This window comes from Oreochromis niloticus, linkage group LG22 (assembly GCF_001858045.2).
Source record: "Oreochromis niloticus isolate F11D_XX linkage group LG22, O_niloticus_UMD_NMBU, whole genome shotgun sequence".
Lineage (NCBI taxonomy): Eukaryota > Metazoa > Chordata > Actinopteri > Cichliformes > Cichlidae > Oreochromis > Oreochromis niloticus.
The window spans coordinates 17969829-17986724 of record NC_031985.2 but is presented as its reverse complement, the minus strand read 5'-3'; the positions used below and the strand labels follow the sequence as shown (position 1 = coordinate 17986724).

The window sequence follows — 16896 nt, the reverse complement described above, 5'->3', positions numbered from 1 at the left end:
TCATTTAGTTTACATTAAACTGACCAATATTTTATTATATAGGGTATGACAATTTCTTTTTAGAAACTATGACAAATCTTTAAATCACTTAAAGTTTCTCTGTGCTGGCCATAGACCTTAGATGTAAACAAAAACACAATTTATCTTTCTAGATTGACATTTATTTTCGTTTTAATTTGGCGCAGGCATCTTTAAGAAGTGGACTAGCTGGACTAGTTGGGGGCGCTGAGAAAGATCAAATGACCTCTGCACTAAAGGAGTCAAGAAAATTGGACTTACAAAATATTTTTAATTACTAAAAAAATGTAGCTTCTATTTATATATATAAGGAAACGGGGAAGAAAGTGGTTTCTTTTCCGCCTATGACAATATTTGTGTCTGAGATGATCAAAAAGCTTGTGGAAGAAAACTGCAAAGTCCAAATGCAAATGTTGGGTTAATATCTCAAAATCTCAACTTTCTTACTGAAACCTCAAATTTAAGATAATAATCCAAAAGTCTGACTTTTCCGGTGAAGAAAACGAGCTTCCCTTAAAACCTCTTTATTTGCCTTTTTAAAATCACATCATTTATCACTTCTTGCTCAGTTTCTGTTATAGCTTTTCTTTGTTTTATTTTTTATTGTTGCATATTTTAGCAAAATATTTCCAAACAAAAAAGACTTTACATAGTGAATCATCACTGGGCTTACCCAGGGTAATATAGAACTTCAAAACATATTTACAAAATTCATGCAGACAGATGATCTCTGTTCAGTATTTGTTTGTTTAATAAGGTCAAATAAATCAAACAATTTACTTCAATAGAACAATAAAATGACACAAACATCTTGCTGTTGCAAAACATTTATTTGCACTCAATTGCATGAAAACCGATGTATGTTTCTAATGCAAGACAGGTCAAATAAACAGGCTATTCTAGAGTCTTTATCACTTAAAACATAAAATATCTTCTCTCTTTGAGCTTGATCTCTTGAACAATTTAGAAAAAAGAAGAAAAAACCCACAAATCTTGATGATTTTAATAGTTGAACAAAAAAAGAATCACTTATAGGAGTTGGCTTTATGCTTAGGCAAGAATTCAAAATTCTTGGGTACGGGTCCAAGCAGCATTTCACTAGAAAGTGGAAAACATTTCATAAGACACTCATTATTACATTTTGCGCTTTTTAAATCTTAATTTTGTGCAATCTTGAAATGTAATTGGAGAAAATAGGCATGTTTGTACTCACCTTATCCTGATCCAGTCCTCCACGTTCTGACTGGCCATCAGTGTCTCCAAATAGTTCCTGCCCATGTAGTACGGAGGTCTCTCATTGATCTTCTGAGGCACTCGCTCCAACAGGCCCACTGGAATATATCTGAGAACAGATGGAGGGAGAAGGAAAGCAATGTTTACCACAGCAAACAGGAAAACTTAACAGCGAGAGTCAGATGACTGAAAGCGGAATGCAACATAGTCTATCACACATTTTCAGCTATTAAATGTCCTCATTCTCATAAACTAATGGGAAAGGACCACAAATAAGTCTGCTACCCTAAAATTATATTAAAACAGCTTAATTGCACAGAATATATGAATCGAATTGCTCACAGAAGAACGAAATGCAAAATTTCTGAAATGTGTTGTAGCCCACCGGCACAAGAAGGAGAGCCACTCAAGCAAGAAGGTGCGTGTCCTCTCCACGCCCCGAGTGTCGGAGCCCCAGTGCTCCAGGCCAAAGTTGCTGAAGTCCTTTAGGATGTCCAGTCGCTCACTGGACGAAATGTCCCAGTGTCGGCTCTCCTTGATTTCAGTGAAGATCCAGGGCTTAATGAGAGCACCCCTATAGAGAGCAAACCCCGAAAAGGAAATAATTAAATACATACATAAATAAATAAATAAATAATGTATAAGGATCTTCCATCCTATGGAGTAATTTGTGGTCAGTGTTTTGTTTGTATTTTCCTCTGAGAAACAATGTTTCCACACTTCAACTGAAAATTATACATGGAAAAAGGCACCAACATATTAGCCTTAAGAGCTCAGACAAATTTGCTGCTGGGTTTTAAAACAACTTAAAAAGATTCTTGGTTTCACTGAGGCAAAATACACTCATGGCCATTTCATTAGTTACACCTTGCCAGTACTGGATTGGACCCCATTTTGCCTTAAGAACTGCCTTAAATCTTTGTGGCATAGATTCAACAAGGTACTAGAAACATTCATCAGAGATTTTGGTCCATACTGGCATGACAGCATCACACAGTTGTTGTAGATTTGTCAGCTGCACATCCATGATGTGACTCTCGTGTTCCAACACATCCCGAAGCTGCTGTGTTGGAATGAGATCTGATGACTGTGGAGTTACTGTGAAGTCATTGTTAGGTTGTGGCAGTAAATGATGCTTAGTTGGTTCCACAACCCTAAAGTGTGCCAAGAAAATATCCCCCACATCATTACACCAACAGCCTGAACCACAGATACAACCCGGGATGAATCCATGTTGTTTATACCTAATTCTAAACCTTTGATCCATCCTTTGAACCTTTGCAGACCATATCAGTTCCAATGTCATCTTATCTGTTTTAAGGCATTTCAACCATTTTGTTTACGCTGCAAGGAAATGACACTAACCTTGCAATCATAATCCCAGAAACTCCAGTCTCTTTCGCTTTCATTGCATCCTCATAGGACAAAATGTCTCCGTTACCTAGAAAAATAAAACCAAATCACCTGTCATTAATATGTACCATAAAAACATGTACAATAAAAGCAATACACTGCATTCTGTGCAAGGTTTTACAACCTAAAGAACGCCAAACTAAATGCATGAAACTGTTTAAACATCAGGAGGCTTTTTTTTGTCTTTTGACTTTTTTGTGTAACCTTTACAAATCCACATACCAAAAAGTGGGATGGGGCTAGCCAGCTTTGCACATGTTGTGATATAGTCCCAATCGGCTAACTTTGTGTATCTCTGCTCTCTGGATCTGCCATGCAACTGTAGGAAAAACACAGCGTCAATGATTTTAATAGGAGAGGAGTAGTTAAACATGTTATACATCACTGAACAGAATAACATCTCGAGAATGAATCGTCACCATAGGACATTTACATTTACATAAATGATACCGATTCAGAATTAATTTTACTTGGATGCTTACAGCTACATCTGGCAACTCTGTAAACCTAGAAATTAAATTTCCTTTTTATCATGTTGATTTATGGCACAGGGACGATTTCACATTGCTCAAACAGGCTCCTCCTTTACTTACTGTAATCATTGAGACGCCCCAATTCTTCATCTCTGGGATGAGCTTGTGTGCTATGTTAGACTTTTCCTGAACACCGGTGCGGATCTTGACTGTTAGAGGGACATCAAGGACCTACACGGAGAAAAATATTGTCATTCAGCCTTTAACTAAAGGCTGTGTCTTTTATCCTGTCTTCTTCCCCTCACCCTGAAACAGTTACAGCAGATGGCTGCCCTTCCCTGAGCCAGGTTCTAATAAAGGTTTCTACTTGTTAAAATTGAGTTTTTTCTTCCCACTGTTGCCAAATGCTTTTCGATGGGAAACTGGGGTTTTCTCTCAAATACTGTGCTTAAAATATAAAGCACCTTGAGACAACTGTTTTTTGTGATAGGGTGCTATATAAATAAAATTTAACTGAACTGTAACTTTGGAATGATCCACAAGAGCAACAATAGGCAAAAATTCATACTTACATAATTCATTCCTTTGACTATTCGTTCAAATTTTCTGGTACGTGTCATCAAGCCGCAGCCTCCACCCTGATGGGAAAAAAACAAAGGCCATCTGTCAGTGACTGTCATATTAATGTCTAACATTTCCTCTCAAATGCTGGTATCTGTGCTCTTTGTGCTGTAGTATAAACACACAAAATGCATCTGATTACAAAATAGGAAGTCTCAAGTTGTCTATTAGGAAATGAAAGAAAAAAAGTCACGGTCTGAGCATTGGGGGAGGGGCAAGTTAATTTACCTTGTTGTATACGAGATCAATGGGACACCCAGAGTTGATGTCCACAAAATCAACTTCAGTGTTGTTGTTGATGAGCTCTGCACACCTCGTCATTGTGTCAGGGAAACTGCCCTCCAACTAGAGACACAATTCAGGCTTTAAAAATCAAAGTACTTGCACTCTCACACAAATCTAGACATCTTACCAACAACTGCCTCTATAGGACTGAATCCTTCAGAAGATTTTAAACATCACCTGGATACCGAACACATCTTCACTTTCGTGTCTCCTCAGGAGGGCCCACTCGGACTGGTGCCCCTGCAGCAGGTTTGTGCACATGGCCATCTCCCCACATGTGATGTCTGCACCAAAGCGCTTACACACGCGACGGAAAGGCAGATTTCCACACTGAGGAAATTAAAGAAATACTTGCTTTATCAGATCCAGACCTCATTTACAGGTTATTATTTAATTGCACTTGCTACATTCCTGGATTTAAAGATAGAAATACATTAAAAAACACAACTACTACTAACTCCAATACTGATTTCAGTGTGATGGTACTTACAGTCGTTAGAGGGGCGAGATAGAGCTTGTCTTGAAAATCCACCTTAAAAACAGAGGCAAAAAGAGGAATTAAGCAACACAAGCTGACTGTAATTTAAATCGTGTAAATATTCCCTAAATATATATGAGTATCAGATGTCTGCTGATTAGAACAGTTTAGTAAAACATCTTGTTTAAAAAAGCGACTGGAAGAGATATACCTGCTTCTTTTCACACGGGCGCAGCTTGATGACATCGGCATCAGTCAACGGGCCGACGGTCTTCACTGGAGCAGGCTGTTTATCTGAGCTGGTCTACAGTTAGTCAGAAACATGAAAAACACACGCAATAAACACAAGGCTCAATGACAGAGTGTTCAGTAAGAGGGAATGCTGTTAGTAGAAAAGGTTACCTGTACTTCAGTAGAAACAGGCTGGTTTTCTCCAGCTGGATCAGCAGAAAATTCAGATGCACATAGATCCCATGAGTGAGACAAAGGAACAAATTAAGCTACACTAGAATAGATAATGCATGTATGAGTATGTAGCAACAGGTCAACACATGTGCAGATTAAAAGAAATAGAATAGGAGTGTATTTAATCTGCTAAAACTGGGTGAGCTGGTCAAAGTTAAGGATAATTTTATTTTAAGAAACAGCAGCTCTTGAAGCTTAACTCCACAGATTTTACACAGTTAAATCAGTTTGTGGCATACTAATGCATCAGTGAAAAAAGATGCTTTCAGCCTTTGTGGGTCCTGATGGCAGCCAGGTTGCCTTATGGGTAATGGGCTGTTTACTCAGTATATCGGAAAATAAGTAAACTGCTATTTACCAGTGTTATTCTAAATTCTTCTCCATTAGTACCTACTCGGCTAAAAGGCTCCATAAAGTTTTTTGGGTTTTCCATTAGGTGGTAATACCTGGTACTGGATACTTTTAGTACGTACTCGGCTGGGGTTTCAAGCAAGCTGATCTGAAAATGTGACATCAACAGTTTGCATACCACCAATAAGCCAATCAATGGTGACACTTGATGAATCATGAGAACATCCCCTTCACAAAAATAGAAAATCACAAGATAAAAATCACTGGACTTTTGGCTGTGTTGCTATAACAACCAATAGATGTTACTCAATTGTAATGGAAAACGACCAAAACCGTGTCGAGCCAAGCCAAGGCAAGTGGGTACTAGTGAAAAAGAGGCTTTAGTGGGATACTCAGGATCTTTTTCTTCCTACAAAGCATGAGTAAAATTTGTGATGGCAGCATTCTTTATAAAAGCCTTTTCACTCGTCTTACCGTTGCCTTGCTGTGCTCCTTTATCTTTGTTGTCTGAGAGTGTTTTCAGGTACTTTTCTGACTTTTCGAAGGACACCGATCGCTTCCTCAGGCGACCCTGGAGCTCCTTACTCATGTTGTTCTTCACCATAGTCCTGCCTTCATACACCTTGACCAGATCGGCCTTCTCCATAGATTTGAAGTCAGGCGTAGTGTGGGCCTTGGCGAAGCGGCAGGACAAACCGTAGGCACATTTTCCAAATGTTTCGTAGATGTGACAGGTCTCCCCGATATCGGGAGGCTTAGAGTCCATATACTTGACAATGTCATGGTCAAAGAAGCACTTTGCTCCAAAGGGGCATTCTTTGTTCTAAATTTATGGGGGGAAAAAGTCACAAAAATAACTATATGGATCAAAATGTATTGCACAGAGCCTTTTTGAATGCAGAGTCAGAGCTTCATACCTGAATGATTGAGTGACAAAGTCGTTTTTCATCGTAGGCTGTGGGCTTTGTGTGCGGCCTTGACTTATTCTGTCCCCGAAGACGCTTGCCATCTGGTCTACCCTCAAAATTTTGTTTCAGCCTTTTAGGTTCAGGTTCCTCCAAAGAAGTCTCCTTTGAATCATCAACTGTGTCACTTTCACTGGCTTTCTCTCTTTTTGAGCCCTGCGACTCAGAGTCTAACAACCCATGAAACTTGTCTTTGGTTGTAAGGAATCTGCAAACATAAGAAGATGAAAGAATCCTCCTGATAAATTTTGTTTTAAATTATGTGTAAAAACAGTCTGTGTGTCACTAAAGCATTTTAGTATGAACTATATTCACACTGGGGGAAAAAAAAGAGCGTAATGGCAGTAAATTATGCTAAACTAGTAAGACCCTGTAGCACTGAAGCAAGGGTTATATAAACACTGAAAGCAAAGAGTTGAGGGCCTTTAGCAGCCTTTTTGCTGACAGTGTAGCACTCTTTGCTTCATCAGACAAAGCAGCAGGAAGGCTGAAAATAAAGGCAGTAAGTCCTTACTACACCACCGGGGGGGAAAGCGGCCTCTCCCCACCGGAAAAGCCCCTGTTTCACCCCTACAGTGTCATATTTCTATGTTGTGTAAATGAGTTATTATCTCTTGTAGACAATTTCTACAGTTTTTCACATAAATTCACATGAACATCTTAACAAGTTCAGATGTAGACAGCCTCCTTATAGTCACGTGCCTTGCTTGTGCTGTTTGCTCAGGTCAGATGGTCTGCTTTGTTCTTTCATAGACTCAAACACATGGTTATTTATTCAGCTATGCTTGCGCCAATCTTACTTACCGGCTTACATTCATCATAAAAATCTGGCGTTATCTTCAGTGCCCTGACTCATGGCTGTCTGTCTCTTTTGAAAGTTCACGCTGAATTTGGAGAAAGATTGTTCTAATTTGCAGCTCCCCTCTCCTGAAATCTGCTGCAAAAACATATAAACTTTAAGGTGCTGCTCTCACTAAATGCTTTTAAGGCTATTTTAAATAACCAGGAGGGAGTTACTTCAAGCTACGCCAGGCTGAACATGTTTTGTCAGAATATTATTACCTGTTTTTGACCTGAGACAATGACTTTTACTGACATTGTAGGCTTTACTGGCTCTTAGGTTCATAAATTTTGGTTGCCTTTGCATTTTATTCCCCATCACTTGTACATCTGGTATACTATTGAATTATTAATATTTAGTTAATTTAAGAAAGCTCAATAAAGACTCAGTTTTTTCTATTTAACTTCCTGGTAATTTTTTAACGGTTCAGGATTTAAAGGGTTAAGTGAAGATTGTCATCTTTGAGAATGAGAACAGGAGGCAGCATGGTGTGATGTGCTACAACTATACACACACATACATACACACATACATACATACACACATACATACACACACACACACACACACACACACACACACACACACTTTGTCTGGCTAGCACTTGATTTTGTGACTGCGATTTCCACAGTTTTCTTAGTTATTAGCGGTAACTTACTCTGATTTGATAGCAGCTTCACCCTTTGCAGCCACGTCTGCCCCCTTCGAAACGTTCACCTCCTCCGCTGTTTCCATCACAGTCTCTCTTCCTGCAACATTTTAACACCTTTCTAATTAAACACTTCACAGGACCATTCAGCTCCCAATCCTACGCTAGGATACGTTATGCACACAGTCAACCAGTTCAGGTCGTGCCTTCTTATCATAATCAGCTTGCCTGCTTTTCTCTGGTCTCCATATTTAACCTTACACTTCCACCAGTTATCTTCCTCTTGTAGCTGAGTTAGACCACTTACCGATATACCGAGTAGACAGCCGCCTTGCTTCAACCGTGAAATTAAAAGACAACTGATGTATAGCACGTAGAAATCAAGTCAAAAGTTCCTGTTTCTTTTCTACAACAGGACATGCACAACCCAGAATCGCGAGGAAACCGTTGTGCAGCTCCTTAGCTACGTCCGTGGTAAACTTGCTGCTCAACATTGGTTCCGCGAACCGCTCGCAAATCTTTCTCATTGCATTTGAAATCCAGCACTCAGATTCACCCACTGGGCTGGAGTGTGACTAAGTAAAACAAACTAAAAATATACATGAAATTTCTTTATCGTTAGTCTTTGTCAGTTTGGTCAAGTCTGTCGCGGCAGCTGGTTCACAAGGCCCTCGCTTTTTAGTTTAACTGACTATTGTAGACCGTATTATTTTTATTCTTTAACCTTATTCAATAATGTATCTATTTATATCCAATTTTGTTATTTTGTGCAGTTCTCTTTCCTTTTGTTATGACTGAACCATTTGAGAGCTAAATGGAGGTCTTTGCTCCAGTCATTTGACTAAAAGAATAACCCATTTTCTTAATCACTCTTACCATGTGTTGGTTTTAAAATGGCCAAAGTCTTCTTTAGTGCTTAAAAACAAACATCACATCAGTCATTCCATAACTGTACCTGTGAATGAAACATTTAGTCAAATGTATTTCACCTTTTGCATTTTTTTTTATTTCAAGACAGCATATTTATGTATTGATGGATTAAAACACCTGAAACATTACATAAGGAGGTAATCCACTGACAATTTCCTTTTACTCATTAGCTTCAAATGTCCCCAGACCTTCAATTTATGATTTTTACTGCTTTAATTACTTTTGTGAGACTAGAAGAATATCACAGGCACAATGTTTAGATTTCAATGCTGAAATTAAATTTGGGTTATTAAAAGAGCTCAATCATACCATCTCTGAACATGAAATCTGTTCATTCTTACATCAAAAAGATGAAAAAGTATCAGCCAACACTGTCTGACAGGCAGCAAGCTACACTCACTCTTCTGGTGAGGCAGAAAGTTTTTCTATCTTTGCGGCAAACCGCTTTCGACTTGAATCGAGGATGTTGATGCCATTCTTCTGGAAGTCATAGCCCACCCTTCTCAGTTCCTCTAGTCGCCCTGTAATGTTTTGTGTGCTGTAGTCCAAAACTTTGGGCTTTTCCAGTATCTGCTTCATTGTTATTCCTCCTTTTAGAAGACAGTCTAGTTTAGAGCTCAGAGTGTCAGGCCCAATGTAGAGAATCATCGGATAGTTGATGATCAGTTTTTTAACATCAGCTTTCCGACAGCCAAGTGCGGTCATCTTCTGCTCCAGGCTGTTGAAATTCTTTTTCAGGTACTCATTGGAAAGGTCCAAAATTTCTGCCCCGTGGCCTTGAAGAAGAGCCAGCAGTTCTGAATCACTCAACTTAAGAGATGCTTTCAGGTTGTCGATGTTTGTCTTGACTCTCTTAGTGCTTCTGATTAGAATGTAAAGATTTCTTGTTATGACCATTTTTGCAAACTGCTCTGGGTTACTTCCACCGAGCTCTGTGCAGATATCTTCCAGAAACTCCACCATTTGCTTGTTTAGCTCTAAGCTGTTGGAGAAAGTCCGCGGTGCTGTGGTCAGCAGCCGGTGGAGGTCTTTGGCATTTAGTCCCAGTGAGACCAGATAATCTATGTTCTTCTCCAAGTTGTCGTTATCACTGGAGCGGAAAAACGACTCAGGTGAGCGATCCAGGATGCTTACGATTTCTGCGTCCGTCTGGAAGATGTTTCTCCACAGCTGCCAGCGTTGTTCCAAGTGTTCAATGGAGCGAGTGATGGCTCGGGGATAACGGGATATTATGCTAGCAATGACTTTGCGGCTGGCACCTTTTCCTTGCAGGAACTGAGCGAGGCCGTGCTCATTAGTGAAGGTTTTACGAAGCACCCCAGGCTGACGCTGGCGTGCCATCCTCACGTCAACTCCCATGAGGTTCAAGTTCTCGAGCAGAGATTCATTCTCCGGGTTTACCGGCAGCTTTGTTTCAGTACTTCCTGTCGAAGTACTGTAAAGCCTTCTGGGGAAGCAGGCTGATGCAAAATGTATTGGAATGAAGCCAAAAAAGCTGGGCTGCAGTGTCACCGATCGCTGCACAGTGAGGAGGGCTCTCACTCCAGGAACTGCTGCCATTTTTATTGAGGAGGGCTACACTGAAACATCACTGCAATTCAGACAAGAAAAAACAGACATGTTAATATATGCTGTACTTGAGATCATTGTCCTGCAGCATGACCCAATTCGGGCCGAAGTTTAGCTTTCAGAGAGATGACCTCATACTGGGCACTTGAATACTTTGGTATACAGAGGTGTTATGCCCCTCAGCAGCCCCTAATCTCTTTGCAATGGCAGTGCAAGAGCGTTCAGCTGTTCCTAATTGACCAAACCTCGTCAGGTGTGGATAAAGGCATACCTGAGGCAAGCTTTCATAAAGGCTAACTAGCCTTTGTCTTAGTGGTACCAGCTATTTTAGCCAACTTATTATGTAATTTAAAATAAAACCTATTCTGTGTGAAATTCTGATATTAGTCTCCATATTTATGTTGCGGCTTTTGAGCCGGGTAGTAACAAGAGGAATTCATGTTTGACTCAATTATTGCGAGGGGAGCATGTTCCCTGGCTACAAAACAGCTGTGCACTGAACATTTGTGTTGAAAGGACACCGTTCCAGAAGTATTGTGGTTTGTTGATGCTTTTTGGCTTTCTCATCTAAGCCTTCCAAACAAGTCATACTTGTTCAATCCTTTTTTCTAATTGTTTTGTCATGAACTAGAACATTTAGCATGCTAATTAAGCCCTGTAGAGTCTCAGATGTATCTCTTGGGTTTTTACACTTTCTCTGAAAATTGTTCAGACTGACCTTTGGGTAAATTTGCTGGGACATCCACTCCTGGAAAAATTGCGGCATTGTGTTAACACACACCTGAATGCTCCAGACCAGCAAACTGCCAAAAACTCATGCAATCATGCATTTGATAAGCAGCACCTAGCTACTACTAACCCTCTTAATTCCTATGGAAGTAATAAGGGTGTACTTAAGTTTTTCACAGGACTTTTGCTAAATATAAAAAAAGCCTTTAATATAATTAAAGAAAAGACAAGAAACAAAAAGAAAAGCCACTTGTCCAAAAAAGATGCAGACAGGTAACTGGTGAGTTATCAGGAGGTATATAATGATGTATTACTTAAATAAAAGCACATCTATTATCAGATGCTATTAGTAAGATTTGATTGTTTTACTTTTGGATATGTTAATTTACAAATATATGAATCTTTAGTGAAACCATTAAGGCATTGGTATATTAACCTTTTTCTTTGCTAATCTGATTTTCTGACGTACCGCTACTTCAGTTTCAGTAACAGCTCCAAGCTTACACCAGTGACAAAAACTTTCCAAGCAAGTATTCTTAAACTTAGTTGTCAATTGCGTTATACTGGCCATTTACGAGTTATTTACTACATAATGCGTACGTTACTTTGGCAAAGTTATTTACGTTAGTAATACAAAGAGGAGCTTTTATTTATTCGCCCGGGAATAACTAAATGAAGAGTCCAACCAAAGCACACAGTCGTTTCTGTTTAGCGGTGTACAATATCTTATCAATAATAGCCCTTTAAGTACCAGTCTGCTTTAAGAAGTATTAAAATCATACCAAAAGCCAACATTTCTTCCATGCCGGTAACGTGAATTCCAAGAACTATCGCGAGATTTTTCTTCTTCGTTACATTTATTGGCTGTAGGTTAAATGACAAAATAATACGATAGCGACACAACGGGTGTGGTGGAGTTTGTGCCAAACACCAGCTCATATCTCCTGAAACATGTTTTTTTCTCAGATAATCCAATACAGTGTAAGTTTCGTTATTTTCGTTCTTTTTTTTTGCTGTTGGCTTGATAACACTCCGTTTAACTTTATTTTTAAATAGGTTTTCCGCCTTATATTTCTGCTGACAGTGATCAATTTTTTTCTGTTAGTGTTTTTCTGCGTGTTCAAATCCGAGACTTCTCACCTGTTCCTTGTCATTTCTGCACATTTCCTCTGAAATCTGTAAAGCCATTGCCTTTATACTGATTTATAACCACTAGATGGAAGCAAAGGTCTTATATTTGAAAGAATAGAACATATAAACCAGTGACAGGTGAAGCGAATATTGTTACAGTGCCATATTCTGCTGGGAAATCTTGGCTTTGGTGTGGATCTTACATTGACATGTACCAAACATCTGCTTAATATTGCAGAACAAGCGCACTCAAATGACAACAGGGCATTTCACTGGCAGCAGATTCCATCAGCATGGCTCCACCTCAGAAACTGCTCATAATTTAAGAAACTTAGGAGTCTAAGGATTTTCCCATGTGAACCTGATCCACAGGTGTCCCACCTCACAGTCCACAGGACCAGAAAGCACAGGATACCCAGTAGTTCAATGTTAATTCCCCAAAACATCAGAGCTTTTAGGACGATCCACACAATATTACACAGATGACGTCTTAATGTTGTGAATGGTTTGTGTAAGGATGGTAGGCGGGATTTTAGAAAAACCATTTGCCCAGTTTCCCCTCATTTCTATTAATATTGTTCAATATCAATTTTCAAACATTTTATTGAATTTTAATTATTTTTAATTCACTACATCCTACATAAGTGATGTGTAAATTAATGTATTCTACATTTTGAGTCATTTGCTTACCACTAGTCAAATTTAAAGACGTGGTTTAATTAAAATTAACCTTCAAAAATGTATGGTCTGTGTGCATCAAGAATTTTTCCTTTCTTAGTTTGATGAAAACCTGAATTTTTCAAAAACAATTTAAAGGACATCTCCATGGAGATGACCCTGAATAAGTGCTTTTCTGCTTTGCACATACTGTACATTCTAAATTACAGTGTGTTCAGTCACTAGTGAAGCTCTCGGAGAGTAATGACATTTTTCAGTAACCTGGGAAGCTTCAATTACATAATAAAAACACAGCATTATAGAGGACTGGACCGTTGTTACAGGCATCAATAGTTAATTCTGTCTCAGCTAGCAGATGCTCTCGTACAAGCTACAAAAGGACATTTACCATGTGTTATGGTTCACAGCCTGCCACTGAGAAACGTACTGACCCAGTGCGTCTCTTTACTGATGAGTCCCCCCACTTATGCATATTTTAATGCATGACACTGATATTGTCATTATGCAAATACACATTGCTCTGCTGCTTTGAGACTGAAGTGAGCTCTATCGCAACAGCTGGGCAGCTGGAGTCTCGATTCAAATTTGTCTCACACATCCACAGGTCACAGTTACATTTGCATTTGCACACCTGAAATTTTCTTAAACGTATCCAAAGTATTTTAGGGACCCTTATAGTCTTTGTGTCTGTCTTTTAATTACTTATACTCTATGACAGAAGATAAAGAGAGGCTATAACACACCATAAATGGTAAGAGTGGTTCAATCTGATCTACTCTGCTATTGTATTTGAAACAGAGACATTCCCACATGTTGCTGAGCTTCCAGCTTTCTTGTTGCACTTAACTAAACCTACTGGAGTGTGACATGTATTTTTTTAGCCCCCATAAAAGTTATTTGGCCTCATAAGAGATTACAAGAAGCCAAGATTTCTTAAACATAGAAATAGATCATACATGTTTTGGTAATACAAACAGTCATGTGAAGCTTTCACAGGACTTTATCAGTCGCTTACAACACTGAAGAGGAATTTCAGCTAGTATACCCTTACTGTTTCCATAGGAATTAAGTGGGCAAGTGGCAGCCCAGTGCTGCTAATCTCTAACAAGTATGGCTTGTTTGGATGGACTGCCAGAAGAAAGCCTCTTCTCTCTAAAAAGACCAAAGTGGAGATTCATGGCCATAATGCACAACACCATGTTTGGAGAAAGGTAAGTACAGCATGTCAGCACACCACCTACTGTCAAGCACGGTGGCGGATAGGCCATGATTTAGCTTGTTTTTGCAACCATGTCCTCATTTTTACATATTGGGTTTATGAAGCATAACACAATAAAGTCTCAATTGTGTAATAAAATATAGAATACTTTGAGCAGAATGAAGTATAAGGATGAAGAAAAGCATTAAAAAAAAAATGTAATCATATGAGGATCTCAGGAGGTGAAACTATATGACACTTCTGGGCTATAAATACACTTTAATTTAAAAGAGCCGCAGCACTGGATGTGATGATAATCTACATTAGTTAAGGTTGCTTTTAATCTTTTGTCCACCATGTGTATTTAAAGTGTTATAAGTCTCAGCTGAATGGTGCTTTTAATCTTTTGTCCACCATGTGTATTTAAAGTGTTATAAGAAAAATGGTTCAAAGTGGTTTTATTTTACTTTTCAGTATATAGATGTTTCTATCATTTTAATTCTAACAGCCTTTATTCACCACCCTCTGACTTATAAATATAGCATGCATGCTGTTCATTTGTTGAGCTTGTCTTGGTAAAGTCACTTGGGTAATTGTAGACTCTGTATACTCCCTGAGTGAATCAATAATTCAGAGACTGGCGAAACTTTCAAAAGTTCCTGCAGACGCTGGTGCTCAAACAGCGAGCTTTCACAGGTGAGATCAGGCTGGTGAGAATGTCCAAAAGAAGATGGGTGGAATTCAAAATCTGCCAGACGATAAGCTGTTCAGCCCCCGTCAGCCGAAGACACAGAGCATCTTCTCCCGCTGCTGCTGCTGCTGCTACTGCTACTACTGGTATGTTTCTGGAAGTATAAGGAAAAGTTTAATATTTTATAATTCTACAAGAATATTTTAACCTGGATGTTAGAACAAGAAATCTTCGAGTGAAACTGAGGCAAAACGCTTAGGTAGGATATTGGTTTAAGACTGGACTGGCCTGCAAATAAAAAGGGAATAAATGTTGGTCCACCTGGAATTTAATCTCAGGGAAATTGAAATAAAATGTAACAGTGTAAGGAAATAATCAAAGAATATGAAATATTAAAACTGGTTAAAATTTGTTAGTCTTACATTTGCAGTTTGAGGCATGCCCTGGGGAAATATGGCGTTTAAGCAAATGTGTAACAAATAATCTCCAGATTTCTAAAATCCCAGCAAAGACCCCTCTGAATTACTGCCCATATCCCCTATTAGCTCACTGGTGATCAAATAAAAACTTTAAAGCAACAAGATTAGTTCATCTAACGATCAAGCCATAAAGTTTATATTATCACTGACTTATTTGGGAGAAAATGACAGGAAAGATAAAAGGCCCTTAGTTTGCCAAGAATATGCTACTTTAATTAAATATATACTATTTTAAGACTGAAGATCAATCCCACATGGAGGCTGTGAGTAAAATATTGCCTGTCCATTTGTTTTAATCGTCCCCATCTGTCCTAGAAACCGATGCCAGTCTCTCATATTACCTGCAGCACCATTCAGCTGGGACAGCTCACGTGCTTCCTCTTTAACATATGGCAGCATTCTTGGTGATGCAGCCCATTCAAACGCCATGCTGGAGAATGTGAGGTGACGGCTGGAGCCTTTATTAGCAGCAAACATCTTTGATATGAAAATATTCTGTGTTTAAAAAAGAAAACTCTCAACTGGGACAGCTCTGGCAACCTCTCCTCCTCGCCTGTTACCATAGAAACTGAGCAGACTTTACAAGCAGACTTCAGACTGCAGAGAATGAAGGGAAATTTATGGGATTGTAGTCAAATATAGTGACGGGATTATTAATAATTAGCACTAAATGTATTATTTTTGCATTAAATAATCTTTTACATTGTGAGAAATTCAGCCCTCTTTTCTGTAATGGCTCTACAAATTCACAAATATCTTTCAAACCACAAAGACAGAGAAAAAAAGAGAATCATAAATTATGGAGAAATGTGGTGTGTTTGGATTTAAAGCAGTCAGCAAGTGTTTCATCACCACCCTCAATGGTAGACGCCAACTAAATGCATTTTAGTGAGATACTTATGTGGGTACAAATGGAGAGACATGTATTTTATTTTGATAGCATCTGGCATTTGCCTCCATTACTTTATCAGTCAAGATATATTTATAGAAGACAAATTTAAAGCTACCCAATAGGATTAGGAGTATTTCAAGTGGCAGGGAGTGAAACCGGTTTGAACATGCTTGATAATTGTTTCACAAAGTGAAAAAAAAATGGGCTAAAAAGTAAAATTTATATTAAAGGCTTATGTGGTTTCATGGTGAACAAGTTATTAAATCATAATATACTTAGTGTCTAAAGTAAATGTACTTATTATATTGAATATCACTTTTCAGAATCATGTATATACTGGATCATAATTTCTGATTCACTGATTTGTATGTCACTGTATGAGTGCAAACTACAGTATTTGCAAAGAAAATATGGTAAAGTAGAAGCAGAATGTAGCATTACATTGAAATACTTAATATGCTCTCATCCACTGGGCATCATTAAGCTTTACAGTACTCTGGTCCAAAGGCATTAGCGGGGCATGCCCGAGAACAGGATACACAGTGGTTAAAATTAGTTAGATTAAATCTATCCGCTGTTTTTGGATACAGGGTTATACTTTTACTTTTAATTATTATTTTGTTGTTGTTGTTTAGATATATACTAAAACTGTGCTGAATTAATTGTCATGTCATTGCTTCTTTTACTCAAAGTCAGAATCAGAGCTTGACAGTGAAAGAATTTTTTCGAATTAATTAGCTGGAAGTTGAATTTGGTATTCCCACCTCACCTAAAAACAAGTTTCTGGGAGACAATTCAGCAACAACC

At 38.6% G+C, this 16896-nt stretch overlaps 2 protein-coding genes across 3 annotated transcripts; both read right to left on the bottom strand.

Moving 5' to 3' along the window:
- Window positions 1-829: 829 nt before the first annotated feature.
- Window positions 830-8288, bottom strand: dus3l (dihydrouridine synthase 3-like (S. cerevisiae)). Its single transcript, XM_005457273.4, has 16 exons — window positions 8100-8288; window positions 7802-7892; window positions 6255-6510; window positions 5812-6160; window positions 4924-4958; window positions 4733-4825; window positions 4534-4575; window positions 4221-4373; window positions 3987-4103; window positions 3710-3775; window positions 3258-3368; window positions 2887-2983; window positions 2617-2692; window positions 1637-1825; window positions 1232-1360; window positions 830-1116 (listed from the first exon to the last, which is right to left on the bottom strand). The coding sequence occupies exons 2-16, from the start codon at window positions 7876-7878 to the stop codon at window positions 1044-1046; spliced, it is 1863 nt and encodes a 620-aa protein (XP_005457330.1). The 5' UTR covers window positions 7879-7892; window positions 8100-8288; the 3' UTR covers window positions 830-1043.
- Window positions 8289-8775: 487 nt separating this feature from the next.
- Window positions 8776-11883, bottom strand: mterf1 (mitochondrial transcription termination factor 1). 2 transcript variants are annotated; one of them, XM_003452466.4, is made up of 2 exons: window positions 11803-11883; window positions 8776-10313 (listed from the first exon to the last, which is right to left on the bottom strand). In XM_003452466.4, exon 2 carries the CDS (start codon window positions 10280-10282, stop codon window positions 9119-9121), a length of 1164 nt encoding a protein of 387 aa, XP_003452514.1. In that variant the 5' UTR covers window positions 10283-10313; window positions 11803-11883; the 3' UTR covers window positions 8776-9118. The 2 variants fall into 2 exon arrangements, with proteins under 2 accessions (XP_003452514.1, XP_019206551.1); XM_019351006.2 differs by lacking the exon at window positions 11803-11883 and adding an exon at window positions 11010-11197.
- Window positions 11884-16896: the final 5013 nt, after the last annotated feature.

Bases quoted from the DNA above. Each gene is read 5' to 3' on its own strand.
- dus3l (XM_005457273.4), bottom strand. From the start codon at position 7,878: ATGGAAACAGCGGAGGAGGTGAACGTTTCGAAGGGGGCAGACGTGGCT. The intron at 4,826-4,923 runs GTAACCTTTTCT...GACTAACTGTAG, and splicing joins CTGTTTCTACTGAAGTACAG to ACCAGCTCAGATAAACAGCC. The intron at 2,984-3,257 runs GTAAGTAAAGGA...TTTTTCCTACAG, and splicing joins GGGGCGTCTCAATGATTACA to TTGCATGGCAGATCCAGAGA.
- mterf1 (XM_003452466.4), bottom strand. From the start codon at position 10,282: ATGGCAGCAGTTCCTGGAGTGAGAGCCCTCCTCACTGTGCAGCGATCG.